Raw genomic sequence first — 27,121 nt, forward strand, 5'->3', positions numbered from 1 at the left:
CTATTAATGTAATGTAATGTAATAATATTAGATATATAAACTGTACATATATGTATGTAACTATATGTATATAATACTATTTTATCGTCATTAAAATAATTTTCAGCATCGCATCTACTATTTGTAAATTAGCACAATTGTATAAATTGTTTAAAGGAAAAAAAACGACCGATGTTAAATGTCCCTAACATTTTTTATCATAAATTTTTTAATCTTATAAAAACTCTGTGAATTATATGAACAGTACATACAATGCATCCTAACAATAATAATTGTACGTTTTCCTACTCTATATAGAGTCAAAAGCGCATGGTTTTCTTGCGATAAATCAGGGAAACTATTTGACCCTGATATAGCTACCATCGTTAAAACTTAATCAAGCTTTTAATAATGCTCATTTTTAGTCCAAAACGATATGATCATATAACTCCTCCTTAGCCAAATTTCAATGTTAGTTGTACTGTATAAAATAATCCCCGAATGTACACAGATCTAAGAAAATACATACAAATGCATACTCAGACTGTCAGAAATCGAAACTAGTATTTGATGTTATTATTAATATCTAAAAATCGTAATGCGAATTAAAGTCTAGCTAAAACAAAAACCGTTTCGTCTAATACACGGGCGCATGCGCATCATCACAAGAGTGTGACCTCTCCTCGGCGCGCAAAGCAAGGTCACGAACGCGCGTGCGACTCAATCGTGACCCGCTCGCGCACAACACTACACTACAATACCAATTTCACACCACACAAACTGAACGTAGAGTTCATTATCATTTGTTAACTCCTTTGACACTGCTTTATTGTACGTAACATCGCCGTTCAACTTCTTAGCTCAAACATTTATACGAAGCGATTTGATTTGAAATGAACCTAACTGAGTTTAATAAGGCTCACAGTATATCTGTTTTAGGTTTAAAACATAAAGCTGCTCGTTGATATCAAATAGCGACACGCTGAGATCATAGACTGATTTGTAAATTTTAACGGCCTTTTATATGTGTGCCTAAATATAAGAAATGAGTAAGCAGTGAAATCTAGAGCTTAATAGTTAATACATTGAATTGATATTGCTAAATTAACTTGTAACTTTAACTTTAAATGATTCATAGCCTATAAATTAACAAAGTAACATATTTTCTTTGATAATTTGAAATCGTCTTTTTAATTATTTATTTTCATATTTATCGAACTAAGTATAACAGAAACATATTGAACTATTACAGAAAACTTTCGTTATTTTAAAAACTTGCTCCTAATTTTATATATGTATTTTCTAAATTTGTTTATGGAATACAACAATAATTTTTCATTTAACGATTTTTATGTATAAATAAGTAAGTAAGTAAGTAAGTATTAGTGGCATTATATAGTAAAAAATCTTATGGAATATTTTAGTAATGATTTATAATACCGTAGTGACATTTGCCACCGACTTTATTTTTAGATACCCTTTATCCAACCAAATAATTTCAAAAAATTATAAATATGACATTAAATATATAAAATATCTATGTAATAAGATAATTATAACACACTTCAATTTAAAAATAGAAAAACAATCTGACACAAATCAGATAAAGTAGGAGTACTATGTAAAAAGAGCATTTTTTTAAAAAAAACCTAACATTGGACGTTAACTCAAATCAAGTCTTGAACTTAGTAGTACATAATACTCCCCATGTATATAATTAGCACTGTGATATTTATTGAATATTTATAAGTAAATTATTGTAAAAAAGTATACTTAATATTATTTATACAATAGTAATTTTAAGTTTTAATATTTTTTGAATATTAATTGAACTCGTTACATTATTAAATAACGCTTAACAAAAATAAAAATTAATTACCGCAGCGGTATTTATTTTTTAAATTCAGAATGATGATATTTAATGGTATATTAATAATTGGACATACAACGGCTTTGGCAATTAACGTACTTCTTTGCGAGTTTATGTAGATAGAAAGCGGTTGGAAGTAACGGTTAATTGCCTTGTACCTTATATGATTGTAGAAGAGCTGACCAAGAATGGGATACATTATTCAAGGGGATCATTTACATCGCAGTGCAGCGGAGACGTGGCGGATTGCGACTCCTTGTATGTAGTCGGTGGCGCGCACGGCACTCACTGTGACACGCAAAAAACAGACCATATCGTCCGAGTTTTTCTTTTTAATATAAGTATAAACAGTAAATTCTTCGACTGAGTTCTAAAAGAAACTGTCCTTGCATAGCATTGAATAAAAAATATAGACACTTATAAGATGCCGAGATATAATTTATCCCACGTACACCAAAATCCTTCACTCCAAACAGTTAAGTATGAAGTATATTTTATTTTTTGCACGGTTCTATAAACCTGACCATCTAGGTTACAGTCGAGACCTAATTAAGAATGTAACTATTGTGCGTCGCTTAATGAAGTAAATAAAAATTCATTAGCCCGTTGCAGTCATGAAAAAATGCATTCGTAGTCGATTCTCGATTTAAAAATAATTAAAGCATTAATTAAAGTATTGTTATTACAATTGCAGTAGCTGATATCGATTAAGTGCAATAATTACATCGGCATCCGAAAACATTGGTGCGACGTGAGTGAGAGGCGCGCCCTTGTGGCGGCAGTGGTCCTTGCCGCAATGTCGTCGTTTCGGCCCCCATACACGCACCCCGCGCGATTGCGATCTCATGCTTTAATAACATACTTTTTAATTCTAATTACACGGTTTAAAATATGAAGTAATGTTCCTCCAATACGACAGTGTTTTTATAAAAATAATGTAGAGTTAGAGAAACACACGAGGAATTAGTACTTTAAATATATAATTCTTAATTTGTCCGTCCGCAGTCATATAACATTATGATAATTAATTCTAAAAAATATATTCTATAACGCGGGCCGTTGTTTATCTTCATCATAAACTTTACCAACTTCAAAATTTGAATTTCAAATTAAGCCGCCATCAATTCAAACCATATTAAACAAAAAACGCGATGCAAAGGCTAATATTGCTTAATCGCCAAGAAACCAATCTCTTCTGGCGACTCGATATGAATCACCCACGTCTTATCTCGCCATTCCCTACTTTGTTATCACGCTATTAATATTCAAATAATGAATTTAATTAACGAAATGATATCGACTAAAATGATGATGAAAATGTCAAAAATAATTATGACATTCAATATAAAGTTTTGCTACGTTAATAATTTTGGTCAGTCAATAATGAAATAATATTTTATACGCAATGCATACATTCCTTATAATATTAAAATATCGTGCAGTATAACGAATCAAGTTTATAAAATCGTACATTCATATACTTATATGGCAAAGCTAGCCTTGTTGACGACTGTTTCTCTCAGTCGCACAGATCACCTCTCTGTTCTCCGTCTTTATCCTACTAATAAGTACGACACACACACACTTATCCACACACACACACTCGAGTAATGTCCGTGTCGTATACACGTATACGATGTCAGTGCGATGAATAAACAGTTTCTCCGATTTTACGATTCAATGATTACAGATACCTATCTATGCAAAGTTGGTTAATGATTTTGAAATATTAAGGTGCTCTTACGTTATCTATACGTTATGTATATGCTCATTTGTATACGGTACATAAAATAAAGTTTTAATCTAAAATATTGTTTTAAGAAAAATGTAAGATATTTATTTAAAATATATAGTACAAATACATTCGTTAATTATGTTATATATTATAAATTATATTACGTGACATTTATTGTTTTTTTAAAGTAAACAAATACGAGTGTAATAGCTAAACAGACTATGAAACAACAAACTCTCTTGTTTACTTAAGTTTAACGTAATACATTACAGAAATTAAAAAAGTCAATGGAACTTTAAAAGGTAAATATCGGATAACGAATGATACCTATTAGTTTTAATCAAACCATCTATTACTTGCTAATGTTTTTTTTTATCATATGTATTCGAAAATCCGGATGTTATCAATTATTATAATCACTTATTTGGCCAAGTGAAAACAATATATTAATATTTAATCGTGAGAAGATTTTTATAAAACACCGAACGACAAAAGCGGAACATCGACAAAGCAAAGAGTTCGTCAGTTTGATAGTAATAGATTTTGTATTCAATTTTAATGATAAATTTTTACAAACAAATATTTTAAGTTAAAAAATAAATAGATATATTTTTTGAGAAATAAAATAGTTGCAAGAGCATGTATTGAATAGAAAAAGGGATTAAAATCTAAGTAAGTCGCCGATTATGAAATTCTGACCACAAAGGGATCCCCGCATATAAAAAGGTTGCATATCGCTATGAATAATTAATATGGGATAGTCAATACTAATACCATTTCAATCGTATTTACTTGACCATAAGAATGAATTTTAAGTGACCTTTTCAAAGACCTTCCACTATAAAATGCTGATGTCTTACAATCCCAACTCCCAATATAAGATAATAAAACACTATAATGGATGTGCTGCTGTTCGTTTCTGTTCAGCAACAACATGTTGCTATTCGAAAATCAACTCACGTTCTATTTTATTTAGGGCTAAGCTTGAATGTCATAAAAGACAAGGAAATTACTGTAATCCTATATTAATATACCTACGTATGTTGATGCTTTTGATATAGGTACATCAAAAATGTATGAGTAATATGAAAACCTTAACATATAATAACCATTATATGTTATGAAATATTCCAATAATCAAACCCATACTATTCTTTCGACCAAAAGAAATTTTATCCCCCGTCGAGATTTCTGTCGGACGCTGCCGCTTCGTTGCCTACAATATTGTCGGTCTTACACGTGTGAGTAGTATAAGGATGTGTGCGTGACTATCTACAACCTCCATGTGATGGGAAGTGAACCCTTTACGTGAGGGAAACCGTTTTTTATTTGCACTCGGACAGCGGCATCAGGTAGAAAGGATGATCGTTAATTTTTAAAGGACACACTGAACTTTGTATTTATCCACACAGTCAATTTGAACCGCAACTTGCTTTAAAATATTTTACTCTTTAAAGGTGTATATTATTTTATGTTTTAAATGCGTAACTTTGATACAGTACGTATTAGAACAAAAGCGGTATGATGCAATAGTCGAGCGCTTCCCGCGCATTTCAGGGGAATTAATAGGAGCCCGTTGATGTCTTTTGTTATAGTGATTTAACGCTTGGCTCAACTCGTAGGTGATTCTGTTTTTAAAATTACAACTTTGCATTTATTGAGAATATATTCATATTAAATAAGCCTTTCTTTCTTTAAATATAGTGATATGTATATTATGGTGTTAATTTTTTATAGAGTAAGTAGAGTAATGACTAAAAAAAAACGACTAAAATATCCCTTTACCATTTAATCAGACTGGCATTGGTGAAATGTCTTACATTCGCATAGGTATATATAAAAGTAAGTTAATCAAAAGGTTTTATTTTAATAATAATAATTTTAATGTTACTTTAATCCAATTCATATTTGGTATAGACGTATTTCGTGATTAAAGATCAAAATAATATTGTATTACAATCCCAAAGATACCTATGAAACATGGAACTATTAAACTAAAATCGGGATTAAGATTCCAAAACTAAAAAGTATAACTATTATTATTTAAAAAAAAGTAGTTTCCGACCAAATAATCACATTAAATAATGATCTGGGCGAGAACCCGAGCGATGGTAAACTCATCTCGAGGGCTCGCCGCAGCGAGTGCGAGGCAATAAAATAAGACTGCGCCGGGAAGCGGGGCTGTCGCCTGACCATGACCCAAGTTATCGACAATAGCGGAATTTGATAAAAATAGTATATACGGTTTGGAACTTTTAAAAATAAAAAAGTTAACATGTAAAGTACACGTTCAAAACCAGAAATATGAATGTAATAAAAACCTTTTTTTTTCAAGTATAAACTCTCAATAAGTTTGCTTATTTTATTTAAACTTTATTGTCTTTACGCTGCGCTCGCGTGACGGAGACCGCATATCGACAAAAAGTCATCATTAAAGTCTCAGAGGCGCGGCGGGTGAGGCAGCGCAGCCTCTCGCTCCACGTCCTAAACGATTCAGTCGACTTTTTATCACTTACCTACCAATCCATATCGAGTTTATTTATACATTTTTACTAAGAGCTTTTTTTATTTTATACATGCTTATCATTAATACCTGCGCGCCGTATAATACTATTAGTTGGATGCCAATTATGACTGCAGTAATCTGAATTTACCTCAGCATTAAGGCTTCGTTCTATCTCAGTGGCATACGTTTCTACATGGTATTTCAATTACATTAAAGATACGGATAGAACAGTATTTATTTACTTCAAAAATTTTTAGGATACAGTCACTTCGATATAATATTCATTCGTACATGTACGTAGAAGGATTTGATCGAACTAATCATTAAATTTGGTATTTTATATAAACATTAAATCAAAAATTTAATGTAATGTTTCCTGACAAGGATTTTACTCCACCAAAATTATAATATTTTATGACTTTATTCTTTATGATTTTAAAATCATTTAATAAGCAACTTTAGCCTGTTCATGACTTTGGGACTCATATTTCTGTTAACATCTATGCTATAATTAATCCCTTGCGTAAACATTTGACACGACGTTGTCAATAGAATCCTGTATTTATTAGGATATGTGAATTTGAAGAGACAATGTAGGCAATATATTTAACTCTTTGACAAAAAATATAGTACGATAGCCTTGATTAGTTTAATTAGTTCGACATAATATAAAATTCATTAATCATTCATTAAAAATATGTACATACAACATATATTAATGCTACGAACAAAATTTGCTTACACTAAGATTAACACTTAAACAATTTTCGTATAGCGCACAACGGAACATTATTACGTATTTACACAGCGTAGTCGTAAGTGATATTAACCTCAAATTATGAATGACAAGCACGTGGCATCTTTAGCACGGATTACGTTCTGTGGCTTTAAACTATTATTATGTATGCGCTATAATGCTGTCAGGAAAATGAACAGTACGAGTATTTTATACTACATTAATGTTAAAAATGAAATAAATCTTTCATTGTTTATCGTTTGATCATAGATTTAAAAATATTAGTTTATAAATTTATAGTATATTTGTACAAAAATTATAATAAAAATATTCATAATTGAGTCAAAGAGTAAAACAAAAACACAAAACAATATAATTCTTTTCAACAATTACCTTTTGTTAACAAGAAATCTTCGCACCCAGACAATGTCATAGGCACTAACATCACAATAGGATGCTTGTGCCGGCATAATGGCCTTTGTGTTAGTGGTATTAAATAATAAAGTGATAGTAATAGTATTTATAGATAAAAAATATTATTCGATAGAGTTTAGTATGTTCATTATATTTTAATTTTTCATTACTAAAAGTAACTACTGTTAAGGTATGTAACAAGAAAATTTGCGTAATATTTCAATAAAAAAATAATGTGGTTTTAATTTTGTGGCAATCTTTTATAGAAAAATAAAATACTTATATAAATAATTAGAAACATAAGTTCAATAGATGGTGATTATTGTAATGAACTATTCGAGTAAAATGCCAACATGTAAATGAAACATTAAAGTTTTGAAATTTAAAAACTATAATATTCAAAACAAAAAAAATAACTTTAAAAATTGACTTGTATTAATACACTGCCATACAAAAGTCCACCGCGGCCGTGTTCCTAACAGAGTATAAAATTACACGTTTCTTATAAATTGCTCAACATTTTAAATAAATGTTCAAATGTCCTAAGATTTTCCTTGTATCCATTTCGATTCTTTTTAGTTTGTTATGTGAATAACTTTATTGATCAATAAAAAACGTGTTAGCCATATATTAATTAAATGCAAGAATATCTTGTCAGCTATGTGTAATATATGGATCTTCTGAGTAGCTATGTTTTTACCTTTTAACTCTTAAATATAGTTTTATATCATAAAGGTATTTCAAATTTAATGAATAACATCTTTTATATACGCAACTTAATAGCTTAAAATATTTAATGGGTTAGATTCGAAAATAAATTTAGATTTATAGTTGTAATGATGACTGTTAAAGTGGTGTTACAATATCGTAAGGCATCAAATGCGATCGCACTGTGCGAGCGGCGGCCGGAGTAAGTTTGAGTCGGCCGGACACGGCTCTCGCGGCAAGTTCAAGGTGAGCACGTCGCTCCACCCACACGCGCCGCTCCTAGCGAGCCCGCAACCGTTACACTGAACACCACGGTGGACGGTGGACCTCCGACACAAATTACTAAACACATACTCGTGCACCACTCACTTCCACAAACACTCATTTGTTTATAACTCAAACATCTTCGAGGTGCCAACACGAGAACAATTTCTGTTTAGTTCCTCATAATTAATACTATCACATAGCAAGAAAATTATGATAGAAAGATAAGCTATTTGTTCACCTAGTTAATGTGATTATGATTATTAATTGACATTTAATGGAAAATACTAGAAATTGTAAGGTGACTTTGACAAGTGTGCAAGAGACCAAATCTAAAACTACAAGGAATATAAAAATATAAGAGGAAATTATAACCGTAAACTGAATCTATTAAACCTATCGAATTTTGTAGAACAATGCACTTCATCTGCTTAGGTACCAGCTTATCTCGTCGGTAATAAGCATTCATTTCCAGCATTAGCATCCTACCAGCATTACAAACATTAAGATTTGCTAAAAATGTTTTTATAATTTTTAATATTGTAAACATGTCACTATAAACGGAAACATAAGGATAATTACTTAAAAACGAATGAAGCAAGACTATAGACATAGTAGCTACCAGCTGAACGAATCTTTATAGCTGACCATCGCATCTAAGGAAATCACAGAATGGTGATGTGCATTTAATTTTATTATTTATGAAGATATATGATACAATATACACACAGTTATTGGTGCTATGCTTCTCTCGTGCGAAAAAAATGTGTTATATTTCTATAACAGAATATACTATAACCTAACATAAAGTAGTAGAGGCTATTGAGGCCATAACAAAATAAACTACATGTAGTACTAAATATATGTATATAGATAAATAAACAGCTATTTGTAGTATACATAGGGTGAAAAATGTTTAAAATATATTAAATGATATTATAAAGTAAAACAAAAGTTGCCATAAGTTTGACCCGATTGGTGAAGACTTAATATTTAATAATATTTTTAAATGATTACCTGGGTATTGTTATAACTTGTCCTAGTTCATCAGCAAGTACAAGAACGGTTCCTTGCCCGGGGGCTCCAACTACCACCGATACACCACCATCAACCAGCTGGCCGGCTCCACTGACCAATTGGCCATCCTCTAGTTGTCCACTTATCATTTCTACTCGTTTCTGATCCGGAGTCGTTGTATATATTACAGTTTCTTTATCATCTTCATAAATAAGATCTATAGGAGTCTTTTCATCGATAGACTCCATACCTTGATCATATACGTCTGGCTGTACAGGTACTTTATTGTCAGGAGCGTATGCGGCGAGTTCATGAGGTGAATGACGATAAGAATGTGCTTCAGGTGGATAGCCGTCATCGGAGTCCATCTCTACCTTGTGTGGATAGTAATCATGAGCAGGTTGAACAGGGGTCATAGTAGCAAGGACGGCATGCGCAGGCGCAGGCGAACGTGGTGCGGAAGGCGGCGACGCAGCAGCTCTAGGAGTGCGTGCACGCTCCTCACAAGTGACCGGCTGAGGCGACGCGGACATGACGCCGCGTTGCTCTCCCACAGTGACGTTTTCTGGCGGGCGGAGGCGCCACTCTAGAGCGCCCCGCACTACGCTTGAATGCCCCAAATCTAATAACTGAAATACACATTTTTCATAACATTCCTGATAGTGATAGATATTCTATAATCCAAATAATTCCAGTGGCATGACGTGCTCATTTTGTTGGTCGTGCAATTGTTGATAACGTTTATTACCTTTATAACTAACAAACTATTTAATATCGATTCCGACAAAAAATAATCTGACGGCAACATACATTATTTATTTTACCAATATAAAAGTATATGACTCTCGTTTGATTCACGACGAAGACTCATCATGTAAATATTCACATTTATATACCTACATGGAAATCAGAATCAAAACAATAAAAAAAACATTTTTGCAAATACTCTTTGCCTTAGATAACAACAAAGGTATCAGCTGATCCAAGTCCAGTTAGAACAGAACAAGTATCAAGTGGCACCTGATTGGCGAGAAGTGCCCGAACTCGTTCAAGAACTGCACTGCCCTGGCGCGGGCACACAGAAAGCACCACCGAACGGTACAAACTGGAAACACATTGTCAGACTCACGTGCCTTTTCAATTTGTTAACTAAAATACCTTGATCACAATATATAATCGATATAAAGCTTATTATTTTTGCATTACAATTCCACAATTTCAATCGACATAACCTTAATGATCAAAAATTGTTTCATTTCAAGTACGTTCACAATTCACAATAACAAAGTCATAATTAATTTCTGAAAATCAAATAACAAGATTGTTTTGAAATTGTCCTGTCATACTTCTAAAGCTTTCACGAGGTCTTTTAAGTTGCGGAGGCTGCGAGGGCTGCGTAACAGAGACAGAAAAATGAAAGCCTGTGCCGTGTATAGAAATGTACAAGTTAAAGCAGGACAGATACATTCCAGATCGTACAAGAATTCGATACCTTTCAAGATACCTACTTACTTTATAGTAGATCTTTGTTTCAAGAATTATTTACTAAAAATATTTTAAGCTAATGCAATTTACACCAGCATTTTTAGAAATAATAATCAAACGAGATAAAAACCAAATGAGCGAATACAATTTATACTAATTAGAATAACGATGAATGGTATCTTATAAAAAAATCGTATTCTACGGAAAATTTATGAAACAATAAACAAAATTATCCTTAATGTGACAAAAAATCTATAATTGGGGAAGATAATATGTTTGCTAACAACACTATGCAATTATATACGCCAAAGTCTTATTTCTGAAAGTGAACTGGAAAAATAAAATCACAAAAAGGCTCCGCCGCGAAGCTGGAGCCTCAAAGTGTATGCTCGCACACATTGACATATGAAGCTCGCCGAACACTTCGATACAACAAGAAATAAACACACGTAATTCACTCACACAGAAACTTTAATATGATTCGTGTGCTGTCGAAGAATTCGTGTGGATACACATATTTCTTGAACTTTGTGATATTTCACTACGATACGAAAATAAGCAAAACGTTATTAAACAAAGGAAGACACGAATTAACATGTATTTGAAATATGATTGCTTATTAAATTTATTTTTAATCACAGTTATTGATATGGTATTTATCTTCACTTCCTAAAAAAGGTAAACGAGCACGTCATTGCACTGGAACTAAGGTCGGGGGCGGCAGCGGCACGTCTCGGGCGTCCTGGCGCAGGCCGTCACGCACGCGCGTCAAACTAGTCTCGTGACGTCACGGCCTGCCCGGCAAAATTACAAAACCGGCCAAGCAGCCCAAGCGAGTGCGCCAAGAAGCGGCGCGTCGCAGTGACGAACGCGCAGCCGACCGACCCCGACGCGCCACTGGGATATCACATACCGTGGGCGGCGTCACGACGCTGCAGGCGGCGCGGGCCGGTGCGCGGGCGCGGGTACACGAGCACGCGGCGAACGGCGCTACGGAGCGCGGGCGCAGGTGCTCTGAGCGCAACAGCCTCCGCGCGCCGGCGCCGCCGCCCTCCGCGCTCCCCCGCACCGCCCGCGCCTCGCTCTCGCACGCACCAAAACGACGAATTTATCTTCCGTGCATGCTGACCCTCCTACCCGAGGACGTTGCCCAGGGTGCCTTCGCATCCTGATCAAAACTTATTTATAAGCGATGATATCTGATAAAAATATTGAAACTTTATCCATATTTAATTACATTAAAAAAATATTTGTCTAGTATATCTTTTAATGGTTTTTAAAGTATTAAAAGTTAGTATTTTTATCTTAAATTAATAATTTAACTATTTTTTTATATGTGAAGCCGTGTGCCGTCCAGACAAAGATAATTTAGGTGGATGAGTGCCAGCGGCAGTGCTCGAGGCTACGCACAACGTCGAAACTTGCAAGTAACCGTTTCCACATAGCACTTATTACAGCAATTTCAAAATCTTCGATTAAACTCTTTATTTTTGGAATGGGTCAACGCCAGCTAATATGCAAAATCATTATTAACATTTTTATTTAAATTAACTATCAGGATAGTAATTTAATAATAATAATGTAACAATTTAGTAATATTCATCAACTTACGGAGTGCCCAAACGTACACTCATTTATATAAAAAAAAACTAGTCACGTATTATTAAACTGTTTTAGAGTACTGTAAATAATATATTAAATGTCACTTCATATTTATAGTTGAGACTTCTACTAAATTGTTTAGTAGTTGAAGTAATTAAACTCATCGATACGCGATGAGTAAGATTTTTCTTCTATAGGTTTATTCCTCTACTTAAGACTTACAATTTTCAACTACATTGTTTTGATGGATTTAAAGTCTTAAGGTTTAGCCAGCGTTGGCCGTATAAGAGAAAGACAACAATTTTTTGATGAAACACCGTCGTAGTTATAAATTATTTATTTATTTTTAGTTTGCCTTTATAACAAAAATAAATACAAACCTTCATCGTTCACCGGAGGTAAAGACAGAAACAGTGACTGTTATATACTGTTTGTTTTATACTATTTATAGATTATTTCAAACAATTATTTAATCAATTTATAAATGAAAAAAGGTAAATTAAATGTATTAACATTATATTTTATTTATAGTTGAGTTCTATATCTTATGTAATTAAATATTGATTCGAAAGATCAGCTCCTTTTTTGCAAATCCATTAAATAATATATTGATAGACAAACTTCAATTCAAATAGTGTAAAGGGTGTACTTAAAATTAGTATGGATATCTATAAATTGATCTTTAAGACGTACCTATATTGCATTTAGCTCATCGTTAAATTTACGAGCCATATAGCTTGTATGGTGTATATTTTTAAAGGTGTAACTCGTATTTTTAAGACTTTGCGTATAATAATACCATATGAATATGAAATATATCATATCATATTTATATTATAAAGCTGGAGAGTTTGTATTTTTGTCGCTCTGTTCTCATGAATTGGTAGTCATTTCCTTCACTGTTAGAAAGTATGTTTATTGAGGACGGGTCTGCTCTATTTAAATTCAAGTAAGGATTCTAAGAAGAGCAATATCCACAAATGTCAACCGACCTGGCAAACTGTATGAAACTGGCATGTACTTTGAAATTGAACACGGGTGAAACAAAAGCACGTGGTTAAAATGTCAAGTTAAAAGTTTACTTAAAACATAGCCGATATCGTAAATATATCAATAGTAATTCAGGAAAACAGCTGCGTTATTTATTTTTCATTTTCATTTTTTCACTCTTGCAAATCATTTCATGTTCATCACCGCACAATAGCTAAGTAGGCACATATGTAAAAACATTTTAACAGACACGTCAGGATACGAATTTAAAATTGCTTTTGCTATTTGTCATAATTGCCTTATAACCAATATTGATGTCATATACTTTCGACACTGAAACGAAATTGATACTACAAATTATAAGATATTTTTTAAAAACTTTCAAACGTAAATTACGTTAGTATAGTGTAATATTACTGTAGCATGCAGCAGTATGTTTAATTTATATGTATTTGTATAATTTTTATAATATGAACTATCACAAGTCCTTTTTGTACCTACCTTAACTTAAAACTTGTTTTCTACTGTTTTGGGTTAATTGCCGTTTTTAAACAGCGCCATCACCTGACGAACTCAAACTTGTATTTAACTACATAATACACATATATAGGTACATATGGACGTATATATTTTTCCAAATTACATTCATTTTACGATGATAGGTCTTTATTGTCTTTATTAACTCGTACAATCACAATAACGAATCATAGTGCTTTTCTATTTCACTTGTCATATGCATTTATGTCACGAATTGTCTTTCAAATCAACATTTTCTTAACAAGCTATCTTATTAGTAGGGCTTTGTGCAAGCCCGTCTGGATAGATACCACCTACTTATCACTTATTCTGCCAAACAGCAGCAGTTAGTATTTTTGTGTTCGGGTTTGAAGGGTGAGTGAGCCAGTGTACTACTACCAGGTGACCCATTTCTCAGTCTGCCTGTCTACTTTAATTTTAAAAAAAGTACATGTATAATAAATGTATGTCGTAGCTTCGTTGCTCTACGTAGTTATTAAATAAATATTGAAATAAAATTGGTAGACAGCAGAAAAGTGCTCTTAATAATGTTTTTAATTTTTGTATTTAAGTTGATCTATATTTTAAAATGAGTTCACTGTTTTCATGATTAATAAACATACAATTATGTACTATTGTGGAAATCGTCTACTTTAAAGATAAGTATAAAATAGAGTATAAATAGAGTAAAAATAGAATATTTCAATGTGGTAAAATTTCGCTGCATTGGTGTAGAAGTTGTGTAATGAAGTTCGTTATCTTCTCCTCCAAAGAAGATTAAGCCTTTGTGCAGCAATGTGACATTCACCGGTAGCTTAACTCTTATAATAATATCCATGTACATGTACAAAACTCTAACAAAATTGTTGCTTTTTTTACAAGATATTTTTAGGAGTTAACCAAATCTAATCGTTGATATCATTTTATTTTTTACTTTCTTAATTTATTTTGTATACCCACATAGCCTGCAAGAGTTCTAAAAATTACTTATGCCAAGAAATTAAATATTGAGTCACATGTTTTATTTAACTTATAAAATTGTTAATATTAAGGCTATAATTATATACAAATAAAAAAAAATTGCTTTCGTACATAACATGACTTCGTGGAATGGTGGCAAGAATGCTAGCTGTATTCCCCGTTGAATCGCCATGCGATCCTCTCTGCGAAAAATTAACCAACCCTCCAGACACCGGTGGCGTAATAAGTCAAGGTATCACTTTTAATAAAAGTTTATGCACAATATCTCGAAGGTCCAAGTGTTTCGACTACAAATGGACCATAAAATAAATATGAATATTATACAGTTATTCCCCCTCTCCCCCGCTGCTCTCTACTCCTATTGCGTGCATACTAAGTTTAACATTATTGTATAAAAATAAGAAAAAGTTTATATATTTAATCAAAGAAACACTATGTTTTTATAAATTTTACTCCGTATGTATTTATGTATTGGTTTTGTTTATATAATATTAATTCTTTCAATAACCATTATGTCAATCTTCGTCTTTTAATGCCGGCGTACCACTTTTTTCCCAATACTTTGTTTATGCACCGAAAACTCTAATTAGAAAATTCCAAATATGCCATCGTGAATTTATTAAAATCATGATTTTAATTAAAGTTACTACTTAAAAATATAAGTTACTACTTAAAAATATCATTTTAAATGACGGACTTACCTACATACAAATGCACAGCCTGTAAGACTAGTCTTACAGGATGAAATTGTGTACAGGAGTGCCCTTATAAGCACTAAGAAAGGATTTTTCAAAATTAATCTTCTATTAGGTATAAATGAAAATAAAATGGTATGAATAAAAAAGCTGTAAAGCTGCAAATACTAAAGATTTTTTGAATCATTTATCACCTAATTGGTTGATATATATGTTATATATTAACAAAACAAAAATTATTATAAATAAAATGTGACTTGACTTAAAATTAAATTGTACGTACATATGCCAGACATTCGCCAATTATAATCATAAGAAGAATAAATAAATAAAATCAATGAGAGCATTATAGTTATATTGTTTTATATTAATTGCATTTAAGAAATAAAGTACTCATTATCCGTAACTTCAATCCCAAGGATAATTGATTAATATTAAAATTATACTGCCTAACTACAAGCATCAAACAATCTTGACTCGCAATAACTCCCCCGAACAATATTTTTTTAATAATACCTGCAGATCGAAAATATAAAAAAAAGAATGTGATATTTTTATCTAAAATCTCTTAACTTTTTTGGCTACTAGATACCGACCCGTCTTAACTTCATACAAGTAAAAATTACGTCACATTTCCCTTCTAGGATATTATCCAAATATCCTTTATTAGTGATTTTCGACGCCCCAAAAGGAGTACTACTACTATTAGTAGGTACGCTAAATTACAAGCCAATCAGACCTAGCGTCGGAGATCTTGAAATTAATGATATTTCGATCATCGATTATAGATAAAATAGATAACATTTGATGTGCAGAACTTTAAGCAGCTAAAATTTAAAACCACTAGCAAGTCTATCATGAGTAATTGCCTGGTAAGTCGATGGTTATGACCTCTTACACGACTTCGGTGACTCTTGTAATCCGACGTAGGGCAAATCCGACCCAACCGTAATGTGTTTACGAGCAGGATCAAAAGCTTTACGTACTTTCTTAAGTACGGATGTGTAAACATCCTAATTTTCTGATACTGAGTTGCTATCGAAAAATTTAACCCAAAAAAATCGTACAGCATTTAAATAGATAGTCCTGATCTTAGAATCTGTAGTTAATCACAAGACCAACTCGACCAATGATGCATTAAACTATTCAATTACAAATACACAAAAAGCCTTAAAATAACATTAGAATGAGCTGTAAGACACTATCTATCTATTCTAACTTTAGCGGGTTAATACTCCAAGCCACAAAAGCCACAAGCATCTCCCTGTGCAGCAACATCCTTAAAGCTTATAATACCAACAAGAATAGCTGTTATGGTTGATACTCGACGAAGCGGAAATCACTATGTATAAAAATATATAATAATCTCCTCAGAGGTTAAATAGGAAAAGATATTTGCTATATAAAATTAGTATAAAGCCTTTAGTACTGTTGGAACATCTCACCCCTAGACGAAAACGAAACAAGGAGTTCGGTAAAAAACTAATTCTAAATCTCAGGGTGCCGAATAATAACTTGGCAGAGGCGGCCAAATAAAAACTAAGAGGGCACAAATATCCACCACTAAGAAGATTCTGGATTAAAATGGCGATCCGTAGTCGAGATGCCACGACCATGGAAATACCACCCAGACCAGCTGAAGAATCCAAAATCCCACAAAGACTAATAACATCAAGGAAGAGTATCCAAAAAAGACAACCTCCGAAACAATGAAGAAGCCATCGTCGTAAAGTTCAATTACAAATCCAAAAATTTAGTTTGTGATACTGCCAGTAACTACACAGTAACATAAAAACATGAATACAATCATAAATAAGATAGAACAATAGCACGTCTGTGGATAAAATAAAACAAAAAAAAAACCTTTAGTTTTTACGTAGTATTTAAATAAGAAAAAAAGAATATAAAAGGTAAGGTAAGGAGATTATCACAACAATAAATGATAAAATCTATACTTATATTGATATAAAGCTGATGGGTAAAAATGCTCCGCTCATTTTTACTAAAATATTTTTTTATAAAAAAATGTTATTTTTACATTATAATAATAAGTTCAGTAAAAGTAAATTGCATACCTTCTCGACAAGACAGCAATTTTTTTTGTGATCTTGAGACAACTAGCTGAACCTAGTGGCTGTAGCCGCGCTTAATTTATAAAACTTTACCTAAAGCACACAAACCGACACCCCCAATTTTACCTCCTCGAGAGGTGAATTAAAAAGGTAGCCAATGATAGCCAAAAAAAGGGCCTCAAATCATACCAAATTGAATCCAAATTAGTTCAGCGATTTCAGTGTAAGGAGGTAAAATTAATTAGAGGTAAAATTGAACAAATTAATTTCGCCTTTATAATATTTGTATAGATTAACTTGCCTTTATTTATCTATGTAGTGTGTAGTTATGTAACGGAATATTAGACATTGATTTTCATCCACTTTAAAATTTCGTATTAAATTGAAACTTTATACACTTATTATTAATGACCGATGGCAATAGCCATAATATGGTACCATCGAGCTGATCTAATGTTAAAACTTGAAAATGGCTGATGGAGCTCTAGAATAGTAAACTCCCTGGAGTTCGGAGTTATTATATCCATTTGACCAGCTCCTTCCATTTGATCGTATCCAACGTAGAGTAACTCGAATTATCGATGATCAAGCCCTTTCCGATCTGTTTGATCCTTTGGCTTTGCATAGAGATGTTGGATCACTCTGAATCTTCTACCGAATTTTTCACGGGGAATGTTCCAAGGAATTGTTTGGATTAATCCCGGCTTCTGAATCACCTTCGGATATCTCGTCAAAATTCTAAATTTCACACGCACCAACTAGATGTCCGAAAATCCACAACAGCGCAATTTTTAAGAAATTTTCTGCCTCGCACCACCCTGTGGAACCAGCTTTCGCCGGCGGTTTTTTCGAACCGATACGACTTGGGAACATTTAAGAAAAGAGCGTACTCCTTCCTTAAAGGCCGGCAACGCATCTGCAAGCCCCCCAGTGTTCATGGGCGGTGGTTGTCATTTTTCATCAGATGAGCCTTCTGCTCGTTTGAAATATAATATAAAAAATAAAAAACATTTCAATAAATTGGCTGCATTGTATTTTTTTACCTAAACTTTAATGAACAAAGGCATAAGCGCACTCAATAATGCCTTAGGTCAGACTGCACCAGTTAATCTAGGGTCAGGAAAAAAGTAATGAATAAATGAAACTTATATAATCGTACCTACCATCAAAATGAATTGTAGGAAGGATGGCAAACATCTCATCGAACCTATTGGCATATACTATCGGTTATCCTAAGTTGAGCATAATTCTTCCACGGTTGCCCAGTGTATTACGCTGTGATCTATTTAGGATTCCGTACTTAGGCAACTGGGCAACTATGTGTCGCCCAGTATAGAAAGAAACAATAAAATGATAAACAAAGCATAATTTTTCTTAATTTAAGTTTAAACCAACAAATTACTAAAAATGTTTTGGTCCCACTTAGTACACTCGTAGTTTATACATTAAGGTAGGTGTCACGGATAAATTTATGAGATTTGGTGTCGCAATAAAAACCTTAATTGGGTTAAAATAGTTCTTCGATCGGAATGAATTACTCACCTGGTTCAATGATTTATCCTCAATGTAGATGCAAAATAAATATACAATATTATGAAATGAATTCGCAATAGATACCTATATATTTTATTTCGCCTGGATGCAACGTGCATTACGCGTTTCACCACTACAAAAATAACTAAAAAGAAGCGGTACCCACTCCGTCTTTTCGGGGGTGGGGCGCCCCAGGATCGCTCGCCTGTACGAACGTGACGCCACGATTCGCATTACCTACCTATCTTAAGATATCAGGTAGCGGGCTACTTCTTTTTATCATTATTGGTAAGAAATATTACTAAAAAATGTACTTACCAATACTAAAAGTAGGTAGAATGCATTTGTTATTATAATATACTTTGATATACTACCTTTAGTTTGATGATACTAACATCCAACTTATAGTTTATGTGTGTATTAATCTAAATTAAATGCACAATGTATTTAAGTTAATTAAGTTAAATAATTATATCAAATTAAATAAGGATTAATGCTGTATTGCTTAAAATGTATTCGTAAATAAGCCATTTTTTCTAGTAAAATATAACGGATAAAAAATGTTTATCCCTTAGATATAGACATATACCATCACGGACTTTTTTGAAGACCTTTTTAAAGTGAACAATACTGTAGTACATTATTTTGTTCTATCTCGTAAGTTTCAGTCAATGTTTGCAATGTAAGCGCAAAAAATGTGTTCATTTACGACATCACTTTAGAAACCTCTAAAATTATCAGTGTTTATCTACTATATTCTGCATGTATTATACCTTCCTCTTGAATAAATCTATTAAAAAAAACCGCATCATAATCCGTTGTATAATTTTTAGATCTAAGCATACATAGGGACAGACAGCGGTGAGCAACTTTGTTTTATACTATGTAAAATAATACAATGATGATGATTTCAACCATAAGAGGGAAAAGCCAAATAAAAATCATTTGACTGCAAATTGACGCGATATTATTGGTCGAGAGCTTGGTTAATTTACATATAATATTTACAATGGATTTTCGAAAAAATGGCGTTTTCAACGTCGACGAAACTGTTATCGGAATTTTGGAAATAAAATTAAAGTGGATATACACAAGTAGTGAAGTGTAATAGAGTTGTATTATAGGTAAAGATATATTTATCGTAGACTCTTATACTGCGCAATATAGCTGAGTTATTAGCTAATCGCATGAAATATAAAAATTTAAGGTTTGTTTATCTTTTTTCCTATTTCCATTGGAATAGGCTATATATATATCGACGAAAATAAATACCAATTACCGTCCATTTTTCATTTAAATAATAGCAAGAAATCCATAAAAAAAAAATTAAGCTTAATCCTTAAGGCAGCTGGTTATCGTGAGAAACTTCACCAAAACCTTCTATCATTGCAAAGCAAACATAGCAAAAATAAACAAAACGATGGCGGCGCATCTTGATAAAGTGGGGCTTCAGCACCACTCACTAGTTAATATCGTCAACGGATACCTCTTGCTGGCAAGGGTGTTCAAAGTGTGGATATTGCTGCTTTTAATAAAGTTTAAAATGTAATAACAGAAAAACTCTACTAAAATAAAGTCAAGTTATTTTTACTACATTTTAAATTATGTTGCCAGACAAAAAAATATGCATATTAAAGTAATGAGCAACAAGAAATGAACAAAATATCCTTAATGTTATCAGAGCGAATAAGAGATTTATTTTGGGAAGGCAGACAAGAAAATAGACCGCATGATAGTGAATGGACGCCTACGCCCATAGACATTGAAATTGCATAACTTATAAACAAGTAACAACTCTATACTATGACAATTTAATTATAAATTCCAGAAAATGTAGTTATCTTACAATTTTTTTATTTATATCTTCCTAATCTTATTGTTTATTTTAAATATACCTACTATTTTTTGTGATCTTATAAGGTAATACAAAATTAACAAATAAACAATAGCTTTAATAAAAAAAATCTGTAATTTAATATTATATATTATTAATTCTACATAAGTTAATATAATACAAATACCTATGAATCAAAAATTATATAATCACTATCTGTGGAATATTGTGTATATTACTACAATAAAATTAATAAGTATATTACGATAAAAGTTTTATTCTTGTAAATATGTCGTATTATTATGTTTTTCAGATTAAAATTTTTATTTCAACTACTCAACCTTTAAAAAACAAAATATAGAAACATAAAACTTAAAACTTTTTATCGTCTATCATGTCACTTTGACGTCCAACTAAGCATCTACGTGGTAAAAAAAGTAGGCAACTTGATATCTCTTTTACTCATTGGTTCCTCAATTTAAAAGGTGAATTTGAAAATTTGGCAAGAAACTTTGTTAGTTACGCTTATAATTTTAGAACTTTTTAAAGTTACTAAATAACAAAATACGCTGCTATTTACACTTTAAACAGTAAGATTATTCGTAACTAGTTGTAAAAAACTTTTATTCAACTAAATTCCTAACCTAAGTAAATAATGTTGAAAATGTTTAAAGGTTATCGGTTAAAATAAATGTATGCAGGTTATTTCTAAATAGTTCTTTGTTTACAAAGAAACGTTTTACTAGAATTCTGTTTACTTTCTAACTATATTAACGTTAAACATATATATTTTATCAAACAAAAAGTGATAATTCTGAAACTTTTAATAGTTTATGATAGTTAGAATTGTTTTATTTTTATGTTATATAATCCACGCTTAATTATTATTATAAAATCAAAACTTAAAATGTTTGTGTTAACAAAACTCTTCTAGCATTTAACACATACTCTTTTTTTTCAGAAAATGTCTGCTTTAATAAATGAAAAAGTTTGGCTGGACAAAACTATCTACACAGATGCCGAACGAAACTATTATGAATCTTTATCAAAGGTAAGTTATAGATAAAAGTAGTTTATATTTATAAATACATGTGGCTAAAGTTTAAGAATCGTTCACATACATTTGTTCCTAATCTTCTGACAATTCTTATATACCTTAAGTATAAACCTTAAATCATGTTCTTAAAATATTGGTGTATGAATTGAAAGAAATATTTTGTTTTATATTAATTAAAATATTGGTAATTCTATAAATAAAAACAGATTGAAATAACTTTTCACATGGTATTATTTTATGTTCTAAAAATGCCTATTAAATCTGTAAGTCTTTACTTTTTAAACATAAATATTTAATTTTAAATTCATTAGGGCCAAGTCTCTACAAGTGGATCATCTTTAGCTAGTGAAGTGGCCAAAGCTAGGCAGCACATTAAAAATTCACTAGAATGTGTAAGTAATGTTTATACATTAACATATTTAAAGGAAGACACTTATTTAATATTATAAAAATTAAAACTATATAATCATAATAAGTACTAGTAATAAGTAAGAGAACAAAAAATATAGTTTAATTAATAAAAATAGAAGGTTATTCTTATTTTCGTTGCTTTTGCAGATGGACAGTGTTGCTGCATTAGCTGGAGTTCCTAACACTGAAATTAACAACAAACTAAATAGTCTAGAAAAAGAAAATTCAGATTTAAAGAAGGCTGTAGATGACTTGCGTAAACTAGTTATTAGTCTACAAGTAAGAGTCGAATCATTGGAGTCAGTGGGTTCTTCAAGCAACATTCAAGTTGAAACAACAAAAGTTAGTATAATTAAGTTAAGATTTATATTGCTTGTCCAATAAAGGAATATTAATTATTAGAATTTTAAGTTGGCTAGTAAAATAATTACCATTTTTTACTTTGTCATTAAATATTGTAACTCAATATTCCCCTTAACTAATAACTTTTTCATTCTAATGTCATTTTTGAATCTAAGTGTGTTCATGACATTTTTTATAATATTTATAAAATCCTATTCAGAAAGCCACAGCTCAAGAAGATTCCGATGATGGTGTTGATTTGTTTGGGTCTGATGATGAAGAAGAAAGTGCTGAAGCAGCAAAAATAAGAGAAGAAAGACTTGCAGCATACAATGCAAAGAAATCCAAAAGTCTGTATTAGGTTTTACACCTATATAATGTATAGTAATTGTCATATAACATTACTAAAAACTTACCTTAATGTTTATATATTTAATTTCAGAACCAGTGCTCATTGCAAAATCAAATATAATATTGGATGTTAAGCCATGGGATGATGAGACTGACATGAAAGCTATGGAAGAAGCAGTTAGATCTATCAGCAATGATGGTCTTTTATGGGGGGCTGCAAAACTTGTACCTCTTGCATTTGGCATTCAAAAGTTGCAAATATCGTGTGTAGTTGAAGATGAAAAAATTTCAGTTGATTGGCTAACCGAAGAAATCGAAAAGTTTGAAGATCTTGTAAGTTTTAGAAATTTTAAATTTTTCTGAATTAAAAATTAAATAAACATATTTTATAAAAAAAATATTCACCAGCTAAGCAAAACATTAAAAATTGTAAAAAAGCTCAAATTATATGCAAGTGAAAATTTTTAAAAGAAAATAACAATGCCAATTTCCTTTCAGGTTCAAAGTGTGGATATTGCTGCTTTTAATAAAGTTTAACATGTAATAAACTGAAAGACTAAATTGCTGTTATTAAATAGCCATATTTCTTTTACCCTGTTTTTCTGTTGTTTCCTTTTTGAAAAAAGTCCTTGATGAATTTTTCTTGTTTGGTACCTCATTGGAATGTAGCAGATTCTATTCATGCGCCTAAAAGTCTTTATAAGTTGTTGCTTACGAGAAACTGATAATGAAAAGGCCATTAGTGAAATTATTACCATTAACGCTACTGCTGAAATTTTATGTGAATATTTAAATAAATTTCTAGTTATTTTTTTAAATACAGGTGTATAGAAAGGCTCATAATATACCATGGTCTGGTAACCATTGCCAATACACACATGTAAGAAATTTGAACCATTGCTTTTGTCGAAAATGTGCCACAATCTTGGAAGCTAAACTTACTCACTTCCTCTTCAAACCAGAAAAACAATCACTGCGGGGGGGAAGAATATATGATGAGTTGACTAAAATTTATTTCTTGATATCTAAATGGTCCAAACAAATCCTAAACAGTTTATAAATGACGGAGTTCTGAAAAAAAAAAAGAAAGAAATCAAAGATTGACGACTTCCTTTTTTGGTTCAGTTAATAATTATTATGAATATATTATGTTCTTCACCTCATACTCAAGGGATGCTTGCTAGTTGTCTAGATTAGTGTAACTACATATTATATAATATAATGCATTGTAAATCCAAAATTACCAGACAGTTCAGACGCAGTATCCACAGCTTAATTAGCTTTCCTTAGCACAACTTCAAACTCGAAGCTTCTACAGAAAACCTGGACCTCAGGTTGTACAGCTTGGTAAAGTAGCCACTAGACCAAAATTACAAATAAATTATCTCCTTTAATCATTGTATAACCTAATATTTTTATAACCTATTATTTTTAATATATTAGATAGATTAACCCAGTGTTGTAGTTTTATTTTTCATTTAACATTTAGAGATGGGAATCCACTAAGTTTTAGATTTGACTGAGACTTTGTTTCGGTGGGAAAAACGCATTTACGCCTTTTAACTACTTTAATTTCTATCAACGTCTTCTCCCCGGTCTTCAACGGCGGAGAAGGTCAGTGGACGCTCTCGCTACGAAGCGAGACTACGGAGTCTCATTGCCGCCCTGGACAGTTGTCACTTGAACTCGCTTCCGGGTGAATACACTTCAGCGAGCACTACCGCCTGGAGTTCTCAGTGTAAGCCTGCCCGAAGCTCCTTCCATCCAAGATCACGTCCAAACCTTATCTAAACCGACACCCTAATCAGCATCCCTTGCTTCGATTCTAGGCTTATAAGTTAGAACCCGTGCATTTTCAGAGTTATCGAAAAAAACAATTTTTTTTCGTACTATAATGCCTAGATCAATTGTAGATTCAATGTTATATTTTATATAATTAAAGTTCAAATTACAAATGATGACAGAAAATAGTCTGTATATCTGCGAAAGAGGTGTTACACCTTTGCCTTTTATGCCTTATTCTGAAAATAAATTGACAGTTGTAAGCTTATAAGTTGTCACTTGTCTTGTCATGTCAATAACTCAATATTGTCATCTGTATAATGTTATTATATGAAATTGTTACTCTGAACAAAGATATATTGTTTAAATAATTTGAAAACAAAATTATTAAATAGGTCCTATTTACAGTCTCTGAAGTGTAACGGTTTATTTAATTATTTTATAATATAACCTACAAATTTAAATATGATTTGTCGAAAGTGTAGCGGTCCTGGATCATTAATAATTAGAAAAGAGTATTGTTATTGTAATGACTGTTTTATTACCAATATAAACCACAAATTTCGAGCTTGTATTGGTAAAAATAAAATATTGTCGCCTAATGAGAAAGTCCTGATCTGTTTATCTGGAGATGCAAGTTCTACGGTTTTATTGGATTTGATACACGTTGGCCTTTCATTAAATAACCATAAAAAATTACGAGTGATACCATATTTTTTGCATATCATAGGTATTGATTTGGTTTAATTTTTATTAATAAAGCAATAAAAATAACAGGAAAATTCTAATCTAATACTTAGCCTGTAGTATTATTTAAAGATTTTTAGATATTAATTTTAATATTTCTTTCAGAAAGAGATTCAGAAGGTGAAGAAATATCGAAAGTAATAGTTGAGCAATGTAAAAATTACAACTTTAACATTACTTTAGTGAATATTGATGAATACTTTAATAAAAATATTTTATGTAATGATAATACAATGAAAAATCATTATCAACCATCAATTTCAAAAAATGTTCTATTAAACATACCTACCTCCATCAGTGAAGATGTGCTGACGAAGATGAAACAAAATATTTTTATAAAAATCGCAAAACAATTAAAATGTAGAATAATTTTTACAGCTGAAACAACAACGTTATTAGCCACACGATTGCTATCAAATATAGCAATTGGTCGAGGTTCACAAGTTGAAAATGATATTGTAAGTTTACTTTATGAATAATATGATCCCACTTTGGATGATGCATTGTCTTGAAAATATGCCCATGATATATTTAAATTGTGAGGTCTTAATTATTATTTCCTTTTGTACCTGCAACTAATTTTATATGTATTAAGTAAAAATTGAAAGTTTTAAATAAAAAAGTCTATTAACATTTTAGGGCTTTGCTGATAAAAGAGAAGAGAATGTTAAAATATTGAGGCCAATGAGAGACATTACTAATGAGGAAATTGACCACTATTTGAGAATAAAAGAACTAAATCCTGCTACTGATATATTGGGTAAAGGATATGGAACTAGTCTACAATCTGTTATAAGAAATTTTGTCTTGGATCTACAAGAAAATTATCCAGCTACTGTATCAACAATATGTAAAACAGCAGATAAAATTGGTTCTGTAACCGATAATGTTAATAAAAAAAAGTGCATAATTTGTCAGGTGACTAATTAAATTTCTTTTACACTTTCTTTTTATACATGTAATTGAAGAATTAATTCATAGAAGGTAATAATAATCACTTGGTTTTCAGAGTAACTTGGATTGCAATCAATTAAATCTCACAGCAGTGGATGCTACTATGTTTTCAAGAAAAGTTTCGTCTAAAGTAATAAACTCTAATGAAAACTTAAAACATATTGAGGAAGGGAACAATTTAATGTTTCCATTTATCTATGAAAAATTATGTTATTGTTGTAGTAGAAATATTTCTCAATTAAACGATCCTATGTTACAAACATTAGTTTGCAGGAATGATGATAAATAAAGAAAAAAATAACATTAAATAATGCTTTTAATTACCTACATTTATAATTTACACATTCCAAAGAATAATTAATACATTTCCTTAAGATTTATTTAACTTGATGCAAAAAAAATTTGTAATTTTGTTCTTATAAAACATTTAAATAGTAGTTACAGCCTGATCATGTATCAGCTTGTAAGCTAAATAAGAACCTCAGGCCATGGGGTGGAATGATTTTTTTTCCTAAATGATAAATATAATCATAGGATTAA

The 27,121-nt window shown here is 31.5% G+C and overlaps 3 protein-coding genes across 10 annotated transcripts in view; 2 read left to right on the forward strand and 1 right to left on the reverse strand.

Annotated features, from left to right (window-relative positions):
* LOC125065481 (protein grainyhead) overlaps positions 1 to 16,021 on the reverse strand; it is a 93,835-nt gene extending 77,814 nt beyond the window's left edge. For 4 of the 5 annotated variants that reach the window (XM_047673396.1, XM_047673223.1, XM_047673152.1 and 1 more), the window contains exons 1-2: positions 11,628 to 11,722; positions 9,230 to 9,858 (exon numbers count right to left, since the gene is read on the reverse strand). In XM_047673396.1, the coding sequence (XP_047529352.1) occupies positions 9,230 to 9,762 (533 nt within the window). In that variant the 5' untranslated portion in view covers positions 9,763 to 9,858; positions 11,628 to 11,722. Of the gene's footprint in view, positions 1 to 9,229; positions 9,859 to 11,627; positions 11,723 to 16,014 lie in introns of those variants that run through there. The other variant, XM_047673478.1, reaches the window with a different exon arrangement.
* A 5,328-nt stretch (positions 16,022 to 21,349) lies between these two features.
* LOC125071475 (probable elongation factor 1-delta) lies at positions 21,350 to 23,697 on the forward strand. Of its 4 annotated transcripts, none has more exons than XM_047681861.1 (7): positions 21,350 to 21,422; positions 21,899 to 21,988; positions 22,306 to 22,386; positions 22,553 to 22,747; positions 22,968 to 23,097; positions 23,190 to 23,431; positions 23,597 to 23,697. In XM_047681861.1, exons 2-7 carry the CDS (start codon positions 21,902 to 21,904, stop codon positions 23,633 to 23,635), a joined length of 774 nt encoding a protein of 257 aa, XP_047537817.1. In that variant the 5' UTR covers positions 21,350 to 21,422; positions 21,899 to 21,901; the 3' UTR covers positions 23,636 to 23,697. The 4 variants fall into 4 exon arrangements, with proteins under 4 accessions (XP_047537817.1, XP_047537941.1, XP_047537880.1 ...); XM_047681776.1 differs by having other exon boundaries at positions 21,387 to 21,527; XM_047681985.1 differs by lacking the exon at positions 22,306 to 22,386.
* A 1,467-nt stretch (positions 23,698 to 25,164) lies between these two features.
* On the forward strand, positions 25,165 to 26,870 carry LOC125077539 (cytoplasmic tRNA 2-thiolation protein 2). The gene is made up of 4 exons (XM_047689451.1): positions 25,165 to 25,610; positions 25,733 to 26,085; positions 26,267 to 26,545; positions 26,637 to 26,870. The coding sequence occupies exons 1-4, from the start codon at positions 25,346 to 25,348 to the stop codon at positions 26,868 to 26,870; spliced, it is 1,131 nt and encodes a 376-aa protein (XP_047545407.1). The 5' UTR covers positions 25,165 to 25,345.
* The last annotated feature ends 251 nt before the right edge of the window (positions 26,871 to 27,121 follow it).

Source organism: Vanessa atalanta, chromosome 1 (assembly GCF_905147765.1).
Source record: "Vanessa atalanta chromosome 1, ilVanAtal1.2, whole genome shotgun sequence".
Classification (NCBI taxonomy): Eukaryota; Metazoa; Arthropoda; class Insecta; order Lepidoptera; family Nymphalidae; genus Vanessa; species Vanessa atalanta.